The sequence below is a fragment of the Pan paniscus genome, chromosome 1 (genome assembly GCF_029289425.2).
Source record: "Pan paniscus chromosome 1, NHGRI_mPanPan1-v2.0_pri, whole genome shotgun sequence".
NCBI classification, from domain to species: Eukaryota; Metazoa; Chordata; class Mammalia; order Primates; family Hominidae; genus Pan; species Pan paniscus.
The window spans coordinates 75,821,428-75,841,653 of NC_073249.2; the positions used below are offsets into that span (position 1 = coordinate 75,821,428).

The window sequence follows — 20,226 nt, forward strand, 5'->3', positions numbered from 1 at the left end:
ATAACCTGTGTACATTCAGATTTCTGGGTTACCTGAATGGAACTCTTACACTTATTACCTAGCACAAGGCTTGGACAAACACAAGTACCTTACATTCTCTGCATGAAAGAATGAGTAGAAGTAGGATTCTGGAGGGAATCCAACCTGACCCAAATGTACTTTTTACTGGAAAACAAAAGCATTTGAGGAATTGCTGTGTCTGTGGATGATTTACCTGCCAAAAATGAACGGCAGAGTGGCTAATGTAGTTTTATTTCCCATGTGACCTGCAGGTAAATGAAGAAGGCAGTGAAGCAGCTGCAAGTACCGCTGTTGTGATTGCTGGCCGTTCGCTAAACCCCAACAGGGTGACTTTCAAGGCCAACAGGCCTTTCCTGGTTTTTATAAGAGAAGTTCCTCTGAACACTATTATCTTCATGGGCAGAGTAGCCAACCCTTGTGTTAAGTAAAATGTTCTTATTCTTTGCACCTCTTCCTATTTTTGGTTTGTGAACAGAAGTAAAAATAAATACAACTACTTCCATCTCACATTATAAATGGACTCTGCATTTGAAATGAAGACAAGGAAAGGGGAAACATGCTATTGGGGCACATGGTAAAATGATGCCTTCAAGTTGTTCTTTACCCAGTAACCACATCTGGATCAAGAAAATGAGGGAGAGAGCGATAAAAGATGGTAGACAGCCAGAAAGGGAAGGGAGAGTGAATTCTCAGTATTTCCATCACACTAAAACATATCAAAAATTGAAACAGATTAGTTTCTATATACAGAAAAGACAGATTCAAATCTGAGTATTAAACCATTTAATTCTCAAACCACTCACATGCATAATGTTCTTTTACACAGTGTTAAAATAAAGGGGAAAATGCATTTTTATACAAACAGAATTTCAAGTATACATTAATAGACTTTTCAGATTACTAACCAAGTTGCTAAGATTTCATTCACATTGTTCTTAAAGCTGTTCAACGAGAAAGCTTTTGCTAAACTGCTTTAAATATGTTTATATAAACCCATATTTTCACTCTTTCTTTGAACTCCCTCCCCCAACCCGAGTCTCTGCCCACCCTCCTGCCCTCCCCCCTTCCCCGACACGACAGGGGTCCTGGGGCTCTAGGAGACATGCAACCCCACCAAGAACTATTGGCTTGTCATCAGGGGAAGGACAGAATCTTACAGGAGGAGAGACTGAGAACACCTGTCAAATGAAGGGAGAACAAATCTGATACTTAGAAATGACACAAATCAGGATCGTGTCTTAGAGTCTTTGTGTTTTCACTTGATTTTTAATTTAAAAAATCTCAGCCTCCCACAAAACACCACCAAAGTTTCTGACAAATTGGTAGCTGTGAAAATAATCTTAGGTAGTTTTTCCCCAGTGAAACTTCCAAAATCAGGACAGGTATTTAGAACCCTTTTTCAATTTGGCGGTTCTTTTTCCCTTTGGCATGGAGTGGGGGCCACTTAAAAGTGGATGTTATTACTTGTGTGTTTACATTAAGAAATTTGGTTCATTTCACAGGGTCTGGTAAGAGTTCTCCCTCCTTAACTCTCCTCCTGAAGTAATCTGGTTTCAGGGCCAGGAACAGCCACTCTCCTTAGGAATTAAAGTGCATTTTTTTTTCGGTAAAGGGAAAGAGGGGGAGGTGGAGGTTTACACTTAAGTGATAATGATTAAAGTAGGGTTGGGTGAGAGAAAATCCTATTCCTATATATAGGTATTTATAATTAAGGTCATAATAAAAACTGATATTCTTAGGAAATAAGATGCACAAAGCCAGTCTAGCACCCTCAGTGGTGCAAGAGCACTATTCTGGTTCACTGACTTTCCCGAGGCATCTTTACTATTAATGGAGTAACTGCTTCAGATGAAAAGACACAAATCTCAAACATTAGTTTTTTTCAAAGGGAAAAAACAGACTGGTAGGTTCTTACAGCTAAAAATACTCTATTCCATTCCCTTTCAGGGATAACATTTTAGAAACTGATTGTCTGTTTTAATATGAATCCTCCTTGATTAGCAAGTTGTAAAAAATATTAGATAAATTTGTTGTTTACAAATATTATGGTAGCCTTTAGAAACTTAGGAAGAGGTGGGCGTAGTTGATCCTTGGTATCAATCAATATCAACTGAGAGGAAGTGAAATTTTCCTTTATTTGATCGCTACCATCAGAATCTTATTTTCTGACTAGTTTAAATGCTTTACAATTTCTTCTTGGGTTAAAAACCCAAGAGTTTCCCATAGAGAAGTAAATGCTACATTAACAGCTATACAAAGATGTGATGGGCTCAAGATGAGAAGGGGGATCTTGTCCTGGATTCTGGCCTCTGAGTCCAGTGTGATCTGCTTTTCACAGTGACCAGTGTGAAGGCACAGTGCCAGGGACAGGTAGATGGGGACAGCTGTCACCCATCATATAAGCACCATAGAGAACAGCTGGATAGATTTCTTTCAGACTATGTCCATCTGAAGGAAATCAAATTTCTGCTACATTGACTTTTCTGTCTTTGAACCTTCAGCCTTTTCTTCTCCTTTCAGAGGCAGAGCAGAGCGGGTCCCATTCAGAAATTATGAGGAGCCTGGAAACCTAAATGTTCTTCCAATGTACTCATTTAGAAAGAAATGCCAAAAATAGAGTTCTAGGCCAAGCACAGTGGCTCACACCTGTAACTTTAGGAGTCCTAGGTGGGAGGATCGCTTGAGCCCAGGAGTTTGAGACCAGCCTGGGCAACATAGTGAGACTCTGTCTCTAAAAGAAAATAGAAAATTTAGCTGGGCGTGGTGGCACATGCCTGTAGTTCCAGCTACTTGGGAGGCTGAGGCAGGAGGATAGAGTCCAGGAGGTGGAGGCTGCAGTGAGCTATAATTGCACCACTGTACTCCAGCCTGGGTGACAGATCAAGACCCTGTCTCAAAAAAAAAAAAAAAAAAAAAAAGTTCTAACTTTAAGATTTCTTAAAGGGAAGGAAGCCATTAGTTCCTGATGTTCTGCTATCAGATTACAAAATAATGCAATGTGCTAAAACTGTGAACAGAGATCATAGCAGATGAAAAATTAATGGACTGAGAACACATTTCTTTTGCCTATAGTTTAGGAATGCTTTTCTTTTGTTGAGAGTAGGGGGATGGAGCAGGGTGGTGAAATAGTACTCAAACTAACGTTTGTTTTGCTGTCTTAGAAAGGATTTCCTAGAGGTTTAAGAGGAATCAGCAAGCCAACCCATTAGGCAGAACTTGACCAAACTTCACAGTGCTGACAGGGAATTCCTGTTAGGGAATTTGTTTCATTCCTTGCTTAAAATATAGTACAAGTTTACGTATTTATCTTTTATCATTACTTCCCCACTCTGCTCTACTCTCCCCCCATAAAATCTTAAAATCCAGTGCAGTATAATTTGCATAAAGTTCAACAATGTTTCACAGTACTCCACAAGGTTCTTCAGTATGAAAACCCTAAGGGGGCTACTCTCTTTGAAGTCTCAAAGGCTATTGCTTTTTTACTCTACCAGTAACAGGAAGCCTTCAGCAAATTTTCTAAGGCATAGGAGGCATTTTCTTGGACACTGCAGCATTTACATGCTAAGCAAACAGCCAGGCCTTAGTGCTACTTTAATGAAATTTCACAGACTGATGCTAATTCAGTCCTCTGCACTAACCAACTTTCTCCTTGACCTACTTTTTCTCCTTGCACATATCACCTACTGAAGTTCAAATTACCAAGTACTTGTAAGCAATATATAAATGAAACTTTCCGTGGTATCCAGAATACTCTCAGAAGAGAGCCTGCTACATTTGAACTTGCTCTTAAATACAAATTTTCTTCATGAGTTAGAAGTCACTTGGTAGCTAGTTAGTTTGAACAGTGGTTCTCACTATTTTAGGGTAATAAAACAGTTCTCCCCTCTGTGTGAGGTTGCCATGGGCAAGAAACAAACCCATTAAAACACGTTTACTACCTGGGATGAGAAAAATGAATCTGGAACCTCATTTGGGAGTTACTTGGTTAGGTCTTTGACATCCCAGAAGAAAGATCCTAAAATGACTCATTTCACATTTCATATATTATTCAGAAATACTTAAGCCTTAACTAGTTCACTTCATTCACAAAAAAAAAAATCCAAGAAAAGTGACAGTTAACTGACACTGAAATCCCACTTAGAAGACAGGCTAAGAGATAAATAATCAAACATATTACCATCACCACAGGCAGGATCCTTCCTTTTCTCCATTAACAATGCCACCTGTTTATTTTACAAATAGAAATTGCTGTAAGCAGTTTTGGCTCTTTTAATATATTCAAGTGCTCCATTTCAGCTAGTTGAGAAATCTCCACTGAAACTACATATGCAAAAGAAAGAGGATTCTAGAGAAGGAACTTTGAAAATTTGTTTTGCTTATTTATGTGTACTTTGTATTTGGTATAGAGAGGAAACTGGATGGATGACAATATCTCCCTCCAGAATTATTCTGAGGACAAATGGATGATCCATTTTACTACCTAAGCCTTGACCCACTGTACACTTTGAATTGAGAGCCATGCATGGAATATCAATAAAGATATTTTCAGGTCAAAGAGGACTGGATTGAGGTTATCCTGCCAATGACCACTAGGGATTACATAGGGAGTGATTCTCAACCTTGGCTGCACATTAGAATCACCTAAAGCCCAGGTTGCACAACAGACCAATAAAATGTAAATGTCTAGAGGGGGTCCTATGCAATTCTAATGTGCAACCAATATGAAGAACTGGGTCAACTAGTCCTGTAATAGAAAGCATAAGGCCGGTGTTCATCCAAGCTAGAGAGAGAAAAGGTAAGACTCCATGGCTTCTGTCCAGATTTATAGATTTAACATGCTGCAATCAAACTACCTAGGCATTTTTTCACTACTTTTTAAATAAATAACTGGCTGTAACAGGCAGCAACACCAACAGTAAAGTACTGATTTAGGTAAGAAGGCTGCACCTTAAGTATGTGTTATAGCAAAAGATCAGGGGACAGGCCTAGGACAAAACTCTGGGCATAAACAAAAGATAAGCCAGAAGGAAAAATTTTCCTAAGCAGGAATTAATTCCTGGGTCTAGGATATTAGCATGGCTTATAGGCAGACAACTATGCTACAGGTAGGAAAAAAAATAAATAGTCGTGGTAAAAAGATTCATATAATTTAATTTTACCACTTCATCTCCCTACAAGATTCTTACTGCATTTGGGCAGAAATTACTGTATCAGTTGTTATTTGTGAGTAATGCTTGTCTTATTATTTGGAATTTCACATTCTCTGTATCTCCACTTGCTGTATCCAAAGTCACCAGGAAACTAAATACTTATCAGCTAGTACCTAAAATACGGGAGCCAATCTCTAAAAATCTGAAAATGGGTCACTCTCTCATTTCACTTCTAACCAGAGAATCCCTGTTTAGACATTCAGACAATATAATCAGTGTATTAGGGTAAAAAGCATTTCCACAAGTAGAAAGCATTCTAGGATATCAAAGGACCAACAGTTCCTCCTTAGCTGTAAGAAATATTAGAAAAGTGGGCAAGTTGACTTGGCTCAGTGCACTAGTGCCCCAAACAGAAAATAAATTGAGTGCTACAACTGGATTTAAAGATTAGGTGGTCTGCCTGGTGGCATATTACTATTGAAACAACTTTCTGACACCTACAACATTCAGGTGAGGACATCATGACTATTATGACAATATTGACCTTAAAAACAAGAATATCTCTCTTTGGAGAGATTAGAAGTAAAAGAGGTCATCTGAAAATCCATCATGGGCCAGGTGTGGTGACTGGCACCTGTAATCCTATCACTTTGGGGAGGCTGAGGTGGTAGGATCGCTTGAGCCCAGACTTTTTTTTTTTTTTTTTTGAGATGGAGTCTCGCTCTTGTTGCTCAGGCTGGAGTGCAACCGTGTGATCTTGGCTCACTGCAATTTCCACCTCCCGAGTTCAAGCGATTCTCCTGCCTCAGCCTCCCGAGTAGCTGGGATTACAGATGCTGCCACCACACCCAGCTAATTTTTTGTATTTTTAGTAGAGACGGGGTTTCACAATGTTGGCCAGGCTGGTCTCGAACTCCTGACATCAGGTGATCCGCCTACCTCAGCTTCCCAAAGTGCTGGGATTACAGGTGTGAGCCACTGCATCCAACCAAACCTAGACGTTTAAGACGAGACTGGGCAACATAGGGAGACTCCATCTCTACCCCCCCCCCCAAAAAAAAAGAAGTTGGGGATTCAAACAAATGTTACACATCATTAAAAGGAATTAGGTGTTTTAGTCTTTAAAAACAGACTTCACCTCCACTGGCTACTCCTGCCAAACAGAAGCCAGTGGATAAAAGCAGTAAACCGGGAGAAGTCTGTGGGAGAGAAAGAGAAAAAAAAAAGCACTAAACTCAAGTGTTCTGACATTGTTTGATTTGGGCAACAAAATCAAATATTGATATCTGAACATGATAAGAATTTCAGATACTGCAGCCTCTGTATTTTGGGTCTGGCTTTCCTTTGCTTGCTACAGAAAGCTATACTCTTTCTTCAGCCAAGTGCTCAGAGGTAGAGGAGCTGAAGTGAGTATAGAGAAGAATGGGGTAGACAGTGGCTGACGAATCCAGCTTCCTGCCCAAGGGACTACAGAGCAATCTTGAATATGCTCAGTCTCTAGTGGGAGGTAGGATATTCTACACTGACTTTTATGCCTTCACGAAATACCTTTTTCTCACATACACACATAAACTTACACATACATAGCTGGCAACTCACAGCAATATTGCAATTCACAGCAACAGTATACCTATCCCAACAGCCACTTTCAACCTAAGTTTTATATTAATCCCCAACCCTACTCAGGTAGATGGCAAGCCAAATTTATTTTTTTGAGGTCCCTCCTTTTGCCAGGTTTGAAAACATACATTTCACTTTTACACCTACATCTTTTTTCTCTAAAGAAAAGCTGCATTAAGTGGGTGCATTGTGTTATAACATCTTTATAAATAGAAAGTGCAAGAAATAATTTTCTTAGCCAAAATACCAAGTAACAAAAAGCTCTCATAGCCCACTATGCCAAGAATTTGATTTTTAGAATTAATGATACAGCTAACAAAATGCTTCTGTGCTACCAAGGTCACGTAGATGACTAAATATATTTATAAACATACATGAAAAAATAGCCAAACTTCCCATAAGTTATTTGCATGAACTATCTTTAGTATACCCACTCTGGGTTCAATGCACATGCATATACAATGGAATTATATTAGTGTTATTTTTATTGTGCCAGTTTTCCAAAAAGAAAACAGACTTTAAAAAAAAAATTCGAGTTACATGATTTAAAATTATTTTTGTAAAAATATTAGAAATGCCATATACATTCTAAATATTTCTGCTATCTAACTGATAGCCATTCTAGAGACGGACTTCAGTCACACTTTTAGTGACCCCTTTTTTAGCATCTTGGCTTCCAGAGGAAACACATTTTAAGCTTTGTTCCCTGCACTGCAATTCTGTTTTTTCAGTGGTTCTTAAAGAACCACTATAGTTAGGATTCTATTACTTTATAGGAAACTCAGTGGATCATCTTCAAATATGTCATAAACATCTGCTTCAAGATGTGACTAAAAGCAGAAATCTAAACCTTAAGGAATTTCTACTCACTCAGGTTGTTGTATTAGCTTGAAATGGTTTAGATTTGTGATGCTGAAAATAAAGAATAAATATTTGGTCAATCTACAAGGTTCCCTTTTTTCTGGCTTTGTTCTCTCTTGCAATTTAAGACCACATTTAAGAATTATTTAAATGAATAGTAAGAATTATTTTTCATGCAAACACCAAATGATTTCAAACTTAGATTCACAGAGAATCTATAGGAGGGCCCAAAGGGCTATAATAGAGAATGAGAGACATTTCCATAGATCATCATTAAGATTTTTCATTCCCTGGGACAATATTTTCAAAGGCTTTCTCTGTCATAAAGGGCAGACTACACCAGAGTGGATTATACCAGAGTGGAAATGTGAATCCAAAAGAAAGTTTTAAGGCCTTTAAATTTTTATTCATTAAAATTTGTCCCTTAACATGTTAAGAATGAACTGGAAAAAAAAATAATTTGCCCTAATCTTTATATGATAAAATCTATTTAATCTTTATGCCTAAAAGCCTCAAACATTCCATCTCTGGTTATTCAAATACAAATGCCAAGGTCTTCTTTTTCCCTTCCCAGGACTTTGTAGGTACCCAAAATTAAGTCTTTAGCATTGAGTACCCCTTTATTTCCTGTATTTGTAATTGCTAAGGCCTGACCTAGGAACAGAGATCTCTTTACTGTGATAACTGCAGATGATCAGTAGGAAGGCCACACAGCTAATGCTCCAAGGATTCATTGCACATGGACTGGATAATCTCAAACCTTTCTTAAGAAGTGTATTGATTTGGGGTTCATCAATATGGACAGTGAAATTCATTCTCTGTCCATATTTCTTCTCAGAGCAGGAACAGTCTAGTAAGACAGCACGAGTTTAAATAAGGCATCCTAAATCTGACACATCTAACCAAAAATCAAAAAACTTCAATGATCTGTTATTTTAAATGAAAGAGGCTTGTAACAACTGCCAATTTTAAAAGATTAACAACATATAAAATTAGGCGATGAATTTTCCTGTATGAAAGGTAACAAGAATGAAAGGAATTGATTCATCTTCGAGCACAAAATCATGCTGGAGGAGGTGTAGAGGTAGAGATGGGATTAAGATAAGTAGGTAAAACTTTTCACTATCTCAAGAATATGATCCATGTAGCCACCCAATAGAAACTCCTGTTGAAAGAGATTCAGCAGCCATGCAATGTTTCCATACCACAAGAGTATTCACCTATTTGTAAACTTAAAATACAACTGATATCTCCAAGAAATCAAATTATTTAATAGTAAGCTTTCTGGGCCAGGCACGTTGGCTCATGCCTGTAATCCCAGCACTTCAGGAGGCCGAGGAAGGTGGATCTCTTGAGTCCAGGAGTTCAAGACCAGCCCAGGCAACATGGTGAGATCCCGTCTCTAAAAATACACAAAAATTAGCCAGGTGTAGTGGCACACATCTGGAGTCCCAGCTACTTGGGAGGATGAGGTGGGAGGATTGCTTGAGTCCAGGAGGTTGAGGCTGCAGTGAGCTGTGATTGCACCACTGCACTCCAGCCTGGGTGACAGAGTGAAACTCTGTCCTAAAACAAAAAACAAACAAAAAAAATGTAAGCTTTTTACTCCCTCTAGAGTATTTCTAGCTCCGCATGCAGTTACCGTGGCTTCAGAGCAAAACCAGGCAAATGTTCACAACTTGGAACACAGTACAAAATGAAAATTTTGCTATAAGATAAATGAAACTTGGAGGGAGAGGGCAGCAAATGAAGTATGCTCCAGATATTTGTCTCATTCTCCTTCTAGCTCCTTTAGTGACCCATGGTAGACATAATAAATGGTTTCTACAGCACAAACAACTGATGAATAAACACCAAAGAGTCAAGACAAAAAACAAAACAAAACAAAACAAAAAAAAATTAACACATTAAAAATAGCCCCAAGTCCTGGACATGCCTTCCATAAAGTGGTAGGGTATTTCTTCTCTCCTTAAATTTGGGCTGACCATTGAGTTCTTTTTTCCCCCTTCATTCTTGCTGTCATCTTACCATTAAGTTCTTCGACCAAGAGTACAGTGGTGGCTGTATGATAATTCTAGGCCTGGCCTTTAAGTTGACTAGATTCTTCTGCCCAGCCTTTCAGAGGCCTTAGCTGTCCTCGTAGTAAATCTGACTACCTTGATGAAGAGAACACATGGAGAGTCCTTAGACTTCATGGAGAGAAAGAGGAGACCTGCTGAGTCCATCCTTCTAGTCTCCCCACCAAAGTGTCAGGTATGTAAGTAAGATCATCTTGGACACTCCTTCCAGACTTGTCTAACCACCTGCTGAATACCACCAGGTGACCTGAGTCATTGTCACAGGGAGGAGAATTGCCCAGACAAGCCCTTCCTGGATTTTCTGATTCACAAAACCATGATATAGGAAATGGTTGATTTTAAGTAATTAAAATTACTTAATTTTAATTAAGTTTGTTACACAGCAATAGGTAACTGGAACTCTTTCAATTTTTGCCTTGATAGTACCTCACTCACTATTAGACCTAACCACACGGGTGACTCCCTTGAATCAGTGGGCAATATCCACCGAAAATATTCACTATTCAACTCTGCTCAGAGATCAACTGCATCAGCTTTTGAAGAATCTTCTAATCACTTACTCTTGAATTACACATTCACAAAAAGCAGTACTGTTCCTGGCTACTGTATATTCCAGTCAACTTCAACTCTTGATAAGTAAATGGAGTCAATATGACATCATGCAGATAGTCTGGGCTTTGGAATCAAGATTGGTAAATATTGGCTCTGTAATTTACCAGTTATGTAACCTTGGGTTCATCAGTTTCCTCATCTATAAAATATGATATAATTACACCTACTAGAGGCAACTCTAGTGTTAGCCTGAGTCAGTTGTGTCTGTTTCTTCCCATCTAAAATGAGGATGTTATCTACCCTCATGGGATTGTCAGAAGGATTAGATGAGTTAATCAATGTGAAGCACATAGAACTGTGCCTGGCACATAGTAAGCATTCAAAAAAAGTTAGTTATTTTTAACATTACTGTTATTACCTCATAGTATTATTGTCTTAACCACAGTTATGACGATAAAGCACTTAATAAAGCTAATTCTGTCCCCTTTTTGATCTTTTATCTCTACAGTAAAAAGTGCAGGCTTTTCAAAAGCAATACATCCCAGACGCCAACCAAGTGGGCTTAGGACTCTCAAGTATAGGAAGACACATCATGTCTAAACTATGTCTAAAACCAGTTTTATTATACAAATCCCAAGCATGTTGTCTGGTATCAAAAAGTACTTAATATTTACTTAATGAAACATTCTCTTATACATTACCTATCACTGCAGACAGGTGATTTCATAGAAGAGGAAACATGTTCCCATGAAATACCTTAACTCCTGGCATTATGGATTAACTGAAATCCTAAGATTCACAGTATATTAAAATCATGGTGTAGGCCATATGAGATGCTGAATATAAAACTCTCTTAAATGGGGCTGGGTGCAGTGGTTCATGCCTCTAAGTCCAGCACTTTGGGAGGCCGAAACAGGAGGATCAATTGAGGCCAGGAGTTCACGACCAGCCTGGCCAAAATGGTGAAACCCCATCTCTACTAAAAATACAAAAATTAGCTGGGGCATGGTGGCACACGCCTGTAATCTCAGCTATTTGGGAGGCTGAGGCACGAGAATTGCTTGAACCAAGGAGGTGGAGATTGCAGTGAGCCAAGATTGAGCCACTGCACTCCAGCCTGGAAGACAGACCAAGACTCTGTCTTAAACAAAACAAAACAACCCCTTTCTTAACTGGATGGTGTATTCTAGCCTCCTCAACAGGACCTATTGAGTAGACATGAAAGACGCAGGCAATAGACAAGGTTTTTTCATTAACTGCTTTGCTTTTGTAATTTATTTCCTTGTTTGAAGCTTCCAGTATTTGAGCTAATGGGCTTCTTCTATGTTAAGATGTGAGCTACTGATATATTGATAATGGTAAAAATGTCAGGTAAGAAAATTTATATACGTACCCTCTATAAAGATAATGGGGGTTTCAAGTAATATTTGCCTTCTCAAGTCACTGCTGTGTCACAGTTGAGGAGAAAGACAGCCTGCCTACACAGCAAAACTGAATAATCTGCACCAATATCTTTCAGGTTTTGATACTACTATCAATAATTACATACTTTGGAATGTAACATATTCAGATGTTTCAAAGTATTCATAATATCTAACTCTGGCTTATCCTGAACAAAAAAGCCTGCTTGCTTAGAAAGTAAAAAGACTGGCCCTGGGAAAAGCACCATTTAAGAGGAAGAAGACTAAAGACAGAGAAAGAGACTAGAAAATACGAAAAAAGATAAGACTGAAAATTATCAAGGAAGTCATAATGCTTGGAAAACTCCATTGCTTTCAATAGATGCATATTTAAATTGACATCTATTACCAAGGCCTCAAATAGAGTGGGATGCAGATGATTCACTGGGCTAACAAAATCCAATTTCTTTCACAAGTCCCACATTCCAGGTTAATCAGAATCCTAGGTTAATCAGAAAAGTAATACTCCAAAATCTCAAAAACCTACTGTTACTATAGGTATAACTGCTCTAAGCCAGGGGAGATCTAACCTAGGCAAATATTCTGGAACTTTATAGATGAGGATTATCTATTACTCAGAGGGTATATCATATAAAACTTCCTAATATCCAATTAGAAAGCAGCAACTTTAAAATACCTAGTGAAGAGAGTCCCTATTATAGAAAGCTAGTTACTCACTTGAACTTTGTCTATGTTGACAGAGCTCACAACAGAATCAAACTCCCTATACTGTATCAGCATGGCCTAGAAAACTTTGTCAAGATAGATCTAATTCAAAAGTCCCTATATCATTTCCAAATGGGAAGCAATTATTCTCTCCTCTTGCAAGGATTTTTTTTTGTTTTAGAGATAAGGTCTATGTTGCCCAGGCTGGTCCTTAAATTCCTGGCCTCAAGTGGGCCTCTCAACTCAGTCTCCCAAGTAGCTGGGATTATAGGTGTCTGCTGTCACACCTGGCTTCCTGCAAGGATTTCTGTTTATTAACCCCCTAACATTTCCCATTTTTCCCACATCGAGTATAAGTAGGCTATCTGAACACTAAGAATGAACGTTCACAAAGCAAACATGTAATGGTCCAATATGTATTTAGAAGAATTATAGACAATAACAGAAATGGGAAGATAGGTCTAAAAAGAATTTGAAATCCTCAGATGTTTCATTATGTTTCAAAACATCCAGGAAAAAAGGAAGAAAAACTTGGCTTTTTACTGCTCTACATGGAACAGAGTAAGTTTAAAGAAGTTAAAATTAAGATACATTGCAAAGGGAAAAGGTAGGGGTTCTAATCCAGAAAAACAGTACTTTGGATATGAATCAAAATACTTCTTCATAATGAAATTAGTTTTTAATCTACTCGGGAAAAAATTCATTCTTGTCACCATTATGCAAACCAGTTCAAGTTAACTCAGAGGAATGGCAAAACTTACTTACAACTAAACTTTAAAATACCGGCACCATTAAGACAAGGACAAACAATAGGCCAATTCTAAATGCTTTTAAAGTAATGGGAATCATGAAGGAGCACAAAAAGAGTTATGATAAGAGGATCTAGAAAAAGTTGGCAAACTCTTTCAAGAAAACATGTATATGTGACAACATGAATTTAAAACTTCAACCAAACTATTATAAAGGCAAAATGTCATGAGTAACAACTTTAGGAGGTAATTCTTTCTTGGAGTTGGCAAATTTTTTCTAACAAGTACCAGACAGTAAATATTTTCAAGCTTTGTAGCCACGTGATCTTTGTCACAAGTACTCAACTTTGCCACTATAGTAGAAAGAAGGCATAAACAATACCTAAACAAGTAAGTGTGGCCCTATTCCATTATAATTTTCTTTACACAAGCAAGTAGCCTCAGCATTTGGCCTGGAAACTACTGTTTGCTGAACCCTGATCTAATTCCGTAAGTCCTAAGGGTATATTTTGCTGAGGACATCTTCTCAAACCTAGGGATTTGCCCGACAATTGCTTGTTGCTTTTCTAAATCTGCTTAGCAACCAAAGTATTTCAATATTTTAAACTCTTTCACATATAACCTAAATAAAGAGCTCAATTTCCAAAGACTAAGTTCAATTAAGACTCATTTGTTATTCCTTGAACTAATAAGTACACAGATAAGGGGAAGGACATTTTAGGAAGAGAAAAAAATCATGCCTCTTGTACCTGAAAAAAAGAAAAACTTCCAAGATTCCAACTCTTCCTGATTAAATGCCTTTCACTATGATGAAGAAGACTTTTGTCTTTGTTCAGTTTCCTTTCCATTATCCATTACTTTCATTTAAGTTAGATAGTCTAGTTAAACAAAATAAATACAGTTTTCACCAGTTAAAAGAAACCCAATTAATGTCAAGTAACAGCTAAAACTCTGGAAAAGTTACTTCTTGACCAAAGATTATTCAGCTATTAAGAATGACATTTACAGCCAGGTGTGGTCACACGCCTGTAGTCCCAGCTCCTCAGGAGGCTGAGGAAGGAGGACCACTTGAGCCCAGGAGTTTGAGACCAGCCTGGGCAACATAGTGAGACCCTGCCTTTAAGAAAAAAAAAGAAAAAAATGAAGTTCCCTACTTCACTCTGCCACCAGACCAATTCCAACCAATACCAGATGTCAACTATGAAGCCGGGGGGAAAAAGTTTTTTCTATCTTCAAACCATCTTTGGAAAACCTTGTTTCACTGATGTAGAGGGAACTGGAAACATTTAAAAAATGACAAAAAATAAAATTTCCTTAACTGCTCTCTTCATTCCCAAACTTTATCCTCTATGAACTAATTTACCTTTATGTATTTGAGATTAGATTTAACCCTCTATTATAATAAAAATGGCATGGGGTAGTTTGCAACTTGGATAAAATAAAATTCAACTTGGTTCAGAGGTAAATACGGTTCTGAGTAAAGAGAGAACAAGTCATTAGAAGGAGCCTTTCTGCCTAAGTACAGCATTAACTGTTCATGCCAATGCTATATTTTATACTGGTATTAGAGTTCAGACAGAATAAAGGAACATCTTAGTATGAAAATAGATTAATATACTTCCGTCTCTCTTCTTTGCTGAGAATACTGGATAGCTCCTTTGCTACTAAGTGCCACTCAATAAATGAAAACAGTCCCAGTGTTTGCAATTTCATGGCATTAAAGTACTTCATGATGATGTAGCTCTCATTGCTAATGCAGTTCCCTTCACAAGGTAACACGTGCAAGTTAAGATTTGGTAATTAATTTTCAGCATCAACCAAAGTCCATTTAGTACATCCTTAAGAGGTATCCTCTGTGCATACACCAATAGGTGTTCATTAATGTAGATAGAACATCAGTAACTCCTATGACCAACGTGTTGTTAGCTAAGAACTAGGACAATGTCACAGTGTATGTGGGTAAGAGTCTTGGACAGTTATTTAGAATAACAACATCTCTTTTAACGAAAAGGCTGAAATTGTTTTCAGAAGTTTTAATTTGTTTAAAAGCTAGCCTGCCTTAAATTTTCATGAATTTTGTGGCTCTGGCTAGGCCAATTGAGAGAACCAGCAAACATGATTGTGCTAAAGTGGTCCTAGATGACCAGGAAGCACCCTATTCACAGTATCAATATAGGAAAAGGCTATTTAAAGTGAATGAAAAGAAAAGGGAGGGGAAACCCACCAAACATTCATAGCATTTCCACGTGAATGAGATAGTCCCTACCTCATTTGTTTGTTGCTAACCCTGGAAGGAGAATTGACAAATGCTGCAAAGTTTCTCTTTACAGAAATTACTGCACTTCACCTTTAAAATTTGGTAATAGTTTAAAAAGCTCCATTTTCTCACATATAATCTAAGAAACTAACAAAGCAACAAAGAATTCTTTCTCCAGGCCAAGTTCACTGGCTCATGCCTGTAATCCTAGCACTTCGGGAGGTCAAGGTGGTAGGATTACTTGAGGCCAGGAGTTCAAGACCAACCTAGGCAAATTTTGTAGAGACACCGTCTCTACAAAAACATTTTATAGTCCTAGCTACCTGGAGGCTGAGGCAGGTTACAGTGAGCTATGATTGCACCACTGCACTCTGGTTTGGGTGACAAGAGGAAGACACAGTCTCTAAAAAATATAAAAAAGAAGAAAAAGAAAAACAGAACTTTCTAGCATACTATTTCTCAAAAGTAGGATGGACTTAAAGTTTTTTGGTAGGCTTAAAGGCTCCATCCAAAGCAGCATAATCTGTACTTCTCACCTCACTGCCTATTTAGTAATGGCAAAATCTGTCCACTGAAAACCTTATTACCAGTTGTTTCCCTAAGGATTTTTGGCTAATTCAACTTTACCTTTTCTATGCCACAGAGCATAGCCAGTCCCTAAAGATGGCTTTAGAAGACAGTTTTTTCCTTATCATGCTGTTGCCTAACTAAAGCGGAGGATGCACCAGTCTATGTCTTCTAAAGACAAAATACAGTTTCAATGCTGCCTTTAAGGGTAGGCTCTTATTAAATGGTAGCATCATTATCTTCCCATAAAAGATGCATTTCTATGCTTTTTCAGAAGATAAAATAACCTTTCTCTTGTGAGAGGTTGCAGCTTTATGTACATGTACAATTCTCAGATTGCTTAAGATCTACCCTTTGCATTCTAATTTCTTATCTCAAAGAAATTTCTTTCTTTTCTACCCACCTTTTCACATACCACAAAGCAATCTCAGGAAAGGAGCACATGACTAACATTCTCACAGATGGTTCACCAGTGCAGGTACAACCTGCCCCTCTGCCAAATCTCTTTTACAGTCATCTATGCCTCTGCACTGAAACAATTTCTTAAACCATTACATACTTAAAAGAACCCCAACAACTAGTGCTCTGTCAACAGAAGCTAGAGATTTTTCAACTTGCACTGTAAGTTATAAGCATCTATTTGCCCGCATCCCTTAATATTTCTCCTTCTCTCACTTCATGAAAGACGGGGTATCTAAAGCTCTACATGTTTGGTAAGTTCTTTCTCTCAGTGCTGGATTAAGAATCTTAGAAATACCCAGAATTACTAAAAGGGTCCCTTGAAGTTTTAAAAATCTTAGGAATGACTAAGTAACCAAACCTGATCAAAATTGATCCTTTGATCATTTATTGCAACATGATTCTGCATGATGTTTTCTGATAAGTGCCCTGTAGTATATTATTAAAAAGCAAAGCTCTTGGAGTCACCAGCTATGGTTTGCTGATGGTTGGTTTATGAATTACTAGGTTTGCAGACCCGAGACATAGTTTTAAGTGAGGTTCTTCTATATGCCTGAAAATATAAACTATTACATATGTATAAGGAAATGAAATTGTGGTTGCAGTAAGAACCATAGTGTTGAATTTCTTCAACCACAATACTGCAGAAAAAACATGTTTAAAACTTCATATAAAAGTTATCAAATATGGAGACCTGTGGATTTAAAAATACAATCCAGGCTCATTTCACTGGAAAGTGACATTTTTGATTACAATATTGCTGAACGTGAAAATAGGAGCCAAAGAGACTGGATGAAACTTTGGTAGTCAGCCTAACACATTAATTCACCTGAACTAGAGCCATTACCCAAGGATGTGTAGCACTATGGTTTACAAATACCAGTCAGGAAGTTGCAGAACGGCTCTGTGCTGTTTGATATTTGCAAAACATAAAAACACTTCCCTCCCTGCTCTCCTCTTCCTCAACACAACACTCAAGCCCCCCAAATGTAGCAGTACCTATTGCATACACTTTGCTGCTCATTTCACTCCCAGTTGCCAAGTGCTTCAGGTGATGTTGTCCACTAGAATACTGCTTCAAGATGGCTGATTATATGAAATAACCAGGCAAAGTATTAGATGCCTAGTCAGGGGAAAGATAAAGTCTAACCTTTCAAAATAAGAACCACCAGTATTCATTTGTTTTTTCTTGAAACACAAAAATGCATCTTATGGCAGAGAAGGAAGAGGAGAAATTTCTCCTCCTCATCACCATCATGACTACCTCCTCTCTTGTGGTTGGCTGCTTCAGATGGTTGAGGCTCCTGCTGCATTTTTTAGATCCGGGCAATTGTAGCCACCAAGATGATATGGACCAAAGTACAGTGTTCAAACATGACTGATAGATAAATGACCATTTATCATCATCGTTTTGTTAAAAAACCTTTTTTCTTATAAAGTTAACAAACCAAGGCTGTTGATCCCTGAATTAGAAAGTTGATTTGCTTGATTATTTTCCAAAGTGTGAGGCGGGCAATAAGAAGGGAGGAGCCTTTAGTGCTTTTGTGTAAGTTGCTGATCCTCCAGTTTGGCAACATCTTGGGAGCATCTTCTGGCCTAGTGATGTGGCATTTTGTGAATCTAAGTATCAGCCCATGGCTCTGATGCTGGCTGCTTATGGCTCAAAGGGGAAGAGGGTCAGCCCCCTTCCCCTGGATGTTTCAGTCTGGCCCAGTGGTGGACACAGAGCCCTGGACAGCTTCCCCAGGAGCAACTGTCTCTTCCTGTGAAGGTGACTCTTCCTCAGCTTGTCCTCGAGATGTGACAGTTGTTTCAGGGGAGATGCTGTGAGGCCCCTCCAGGGGTATACAGCCAGGGTGGTTTTTGCGAAAGTGCTGATTCAAGATGGCCTGGAAGGGGAAACTTTTGCCACAGACATGACAGTGAAAGGGCTTGTTGCCTGTGTGCTTGCGGATATGATACTCCAGCTGATCTTTCCGGGTATACTTCTTGCCACACATGCGGCAGACGAATGGTGTGATCCCCATGTGTAGGCGCATGTGGCGGTCCAGGCTTCCCTTCTGGTTGAAAGATTTGGCGCAATAGATGCAGGTGAGACGAGGGTTATACCGGAACCACCGCTCAGATACTTCCTGCTCTCGGAGATACTCCACATAGCCACTTACTCCCATCATTGCTGACTCTTCTACCTGTACCAGGTAAGGAAAATAACCAAGAAAGAACAAATATTATGAAGCATACATATTAAAAGCAATCAAATCTATTTTTACTTGTTACTAAGATATATGTACCTTTTTAGTGGCGGATCAAACAGAAAATTATTACCAAAAAGTAAAGATATTACCATAATAATTTTTAAAAAATTGAGACTACTCTATTCCATTACTATAAAAGAACAACACAGTAAAGTTACTTTCTGGCTGACAAACTGGATGCTTATTAAACCCCTGCTGAATGTACTATTTTACAGTAATGTGAGGAGAAACTGAGCCCACTTATACTATACCCTGAATCCTAATCTTACAATTATATTCTAGACAATCAAATACTTAGGCAGTGCTGGTCTAACAGAACTATCTGTTTTTGTTTTTGTTTTGAGACAGGGTCTCTCACTCAGGCTGGAGTGCAGTGGTGTGATCACGGCTCACTACAGCCTAGACCTCCTCAGGATCAGATGATCCTCCCATCTCAGCCTCCTGAGTAGCTGGGACCACCGGCACGCACCACCACTCCCAGATAATTTTTGTACTTTTTGCAGAGACGAGGCTTTGCCATGTTGCCCAGGCTGGTTCTGAATTCCTGGACTCAGGCAATCTACCCACCTCGGTCTCCCAAAGTGCCAGGATTACACGTGTAAGCCACGACACCCAGCCAGAACTATCAATGATGATGAAAATGCTCTACCCCATTCACTACAGTAGCCACTAGCCACCTGTTGCTATTGAGTATTTGTAATATGGCTAATACAACTGAGTATTTTTACAATTTTAAGTGCTTTCAATTAATTACAATTTAAATTTAAATAGCCACATGTGACAAGTGGCTAATGGCTACCATTTACTATATCAGATAGTATAGAATATATAATGGCAACATATTATAAATTGTGACATTATCATTAATACCACATTTTAATCTAGCAGTAGCTAGCTTTATAAAAATGTATACAATTTGTAGGTGACAATATTCCTTTTTATGTAAAATATTTCAGTATCATATGAACATATTATTTTCAATCTAAAGACTACTAAAGTTTAACTGACTTCAGAGTAAATTGTCTGAGGGCATGGGTTTCTTTTATCCGAAAACTGGGAGGCAGTATGAACATATTCCTTTCAATAAATTACTTAAAAATCTTGGATTTAAGGCCAGATGTGGTGGCTTATGCCTATAATCCCAGCACTTTGGGAGGCTGAGGTGGGAGAATAACTTGAGCCTAGGAGTTTGAGACCAGCCTGGGCAATACAGCAAGACCCCACCTGTACAAAAAATAACAATAAAAAATTAGCTGGGTGCGGTGGTGCGCACATGTAGTCCCAGCTCCTTGGGAAGGCTGAGGTGTGAGGATCATTTGAACCTGGGAAGCCAAGGCTGCAATAAGCTGTAATCAGGCCACTGCACTCCAGGCTGGGTGACAAAGCAAGACCCCACCTCAAAAAAAAAAAAAAATCTTTGGATTTAGAAATGCTTTTTGTTCAAAATTCTATATTAAAAAAATCAATCAGAAATTATTTTTTTAACCTGAGTTAATAATGACTGACTTCTGAAGTCATTATATTAGAGGAA

The 20,226-nt window shown here is 38.4% G+C and overlaps 2 protein-coding genes across 8 annotated transcripts in view; one reads left to right on the forward strand and one right to left on the reverse strand.

The window, feature by feature from the left end:
- Positions 1 to 1,658, forward strand: part of SERPINC1 (serpin family C member 1) — a 12,224-nt gene extending 10,566 nt beyond the window's left edge. The window contains exon 6 of the mRNA XM_055111349.3: positions 273 to 1,658. Coding sequence (XP_054967324.2) covers positions 273 to 449 — 177 coding nt within the window. The 3' untranslated portion in view covers positions 450 to 1,658. The remainder of the gene's footprint in view (positions 1 to 272) is intronic.
- The window catches only part of ZBTB37 (zinc finger and BTB domain containing 37), a 35,597-nt gene continuing 16,160 nt past the window's right edge, over positions 790 to 20,226 (reverse strand). For 6 of the 7 annotated variants that reach the window (XM_055111368.3, XM_055111370.3, XM_003824675.6 and 3 more), the window contains one exon: positions 790 to 18,629. In XM_055111368.3, coding sequence (XP_054967343.1) covers positions 18,141 to 18,629 — 489 coding nt within the window. In that variant the 3' untranslated portion in view covers positions 790 to 18,140. The remainder of the gene's footprint in view (positions 18,630 to 20,226) is intronic. The other variant, XM_034940934.3, reaches the window with a different exon arrangement.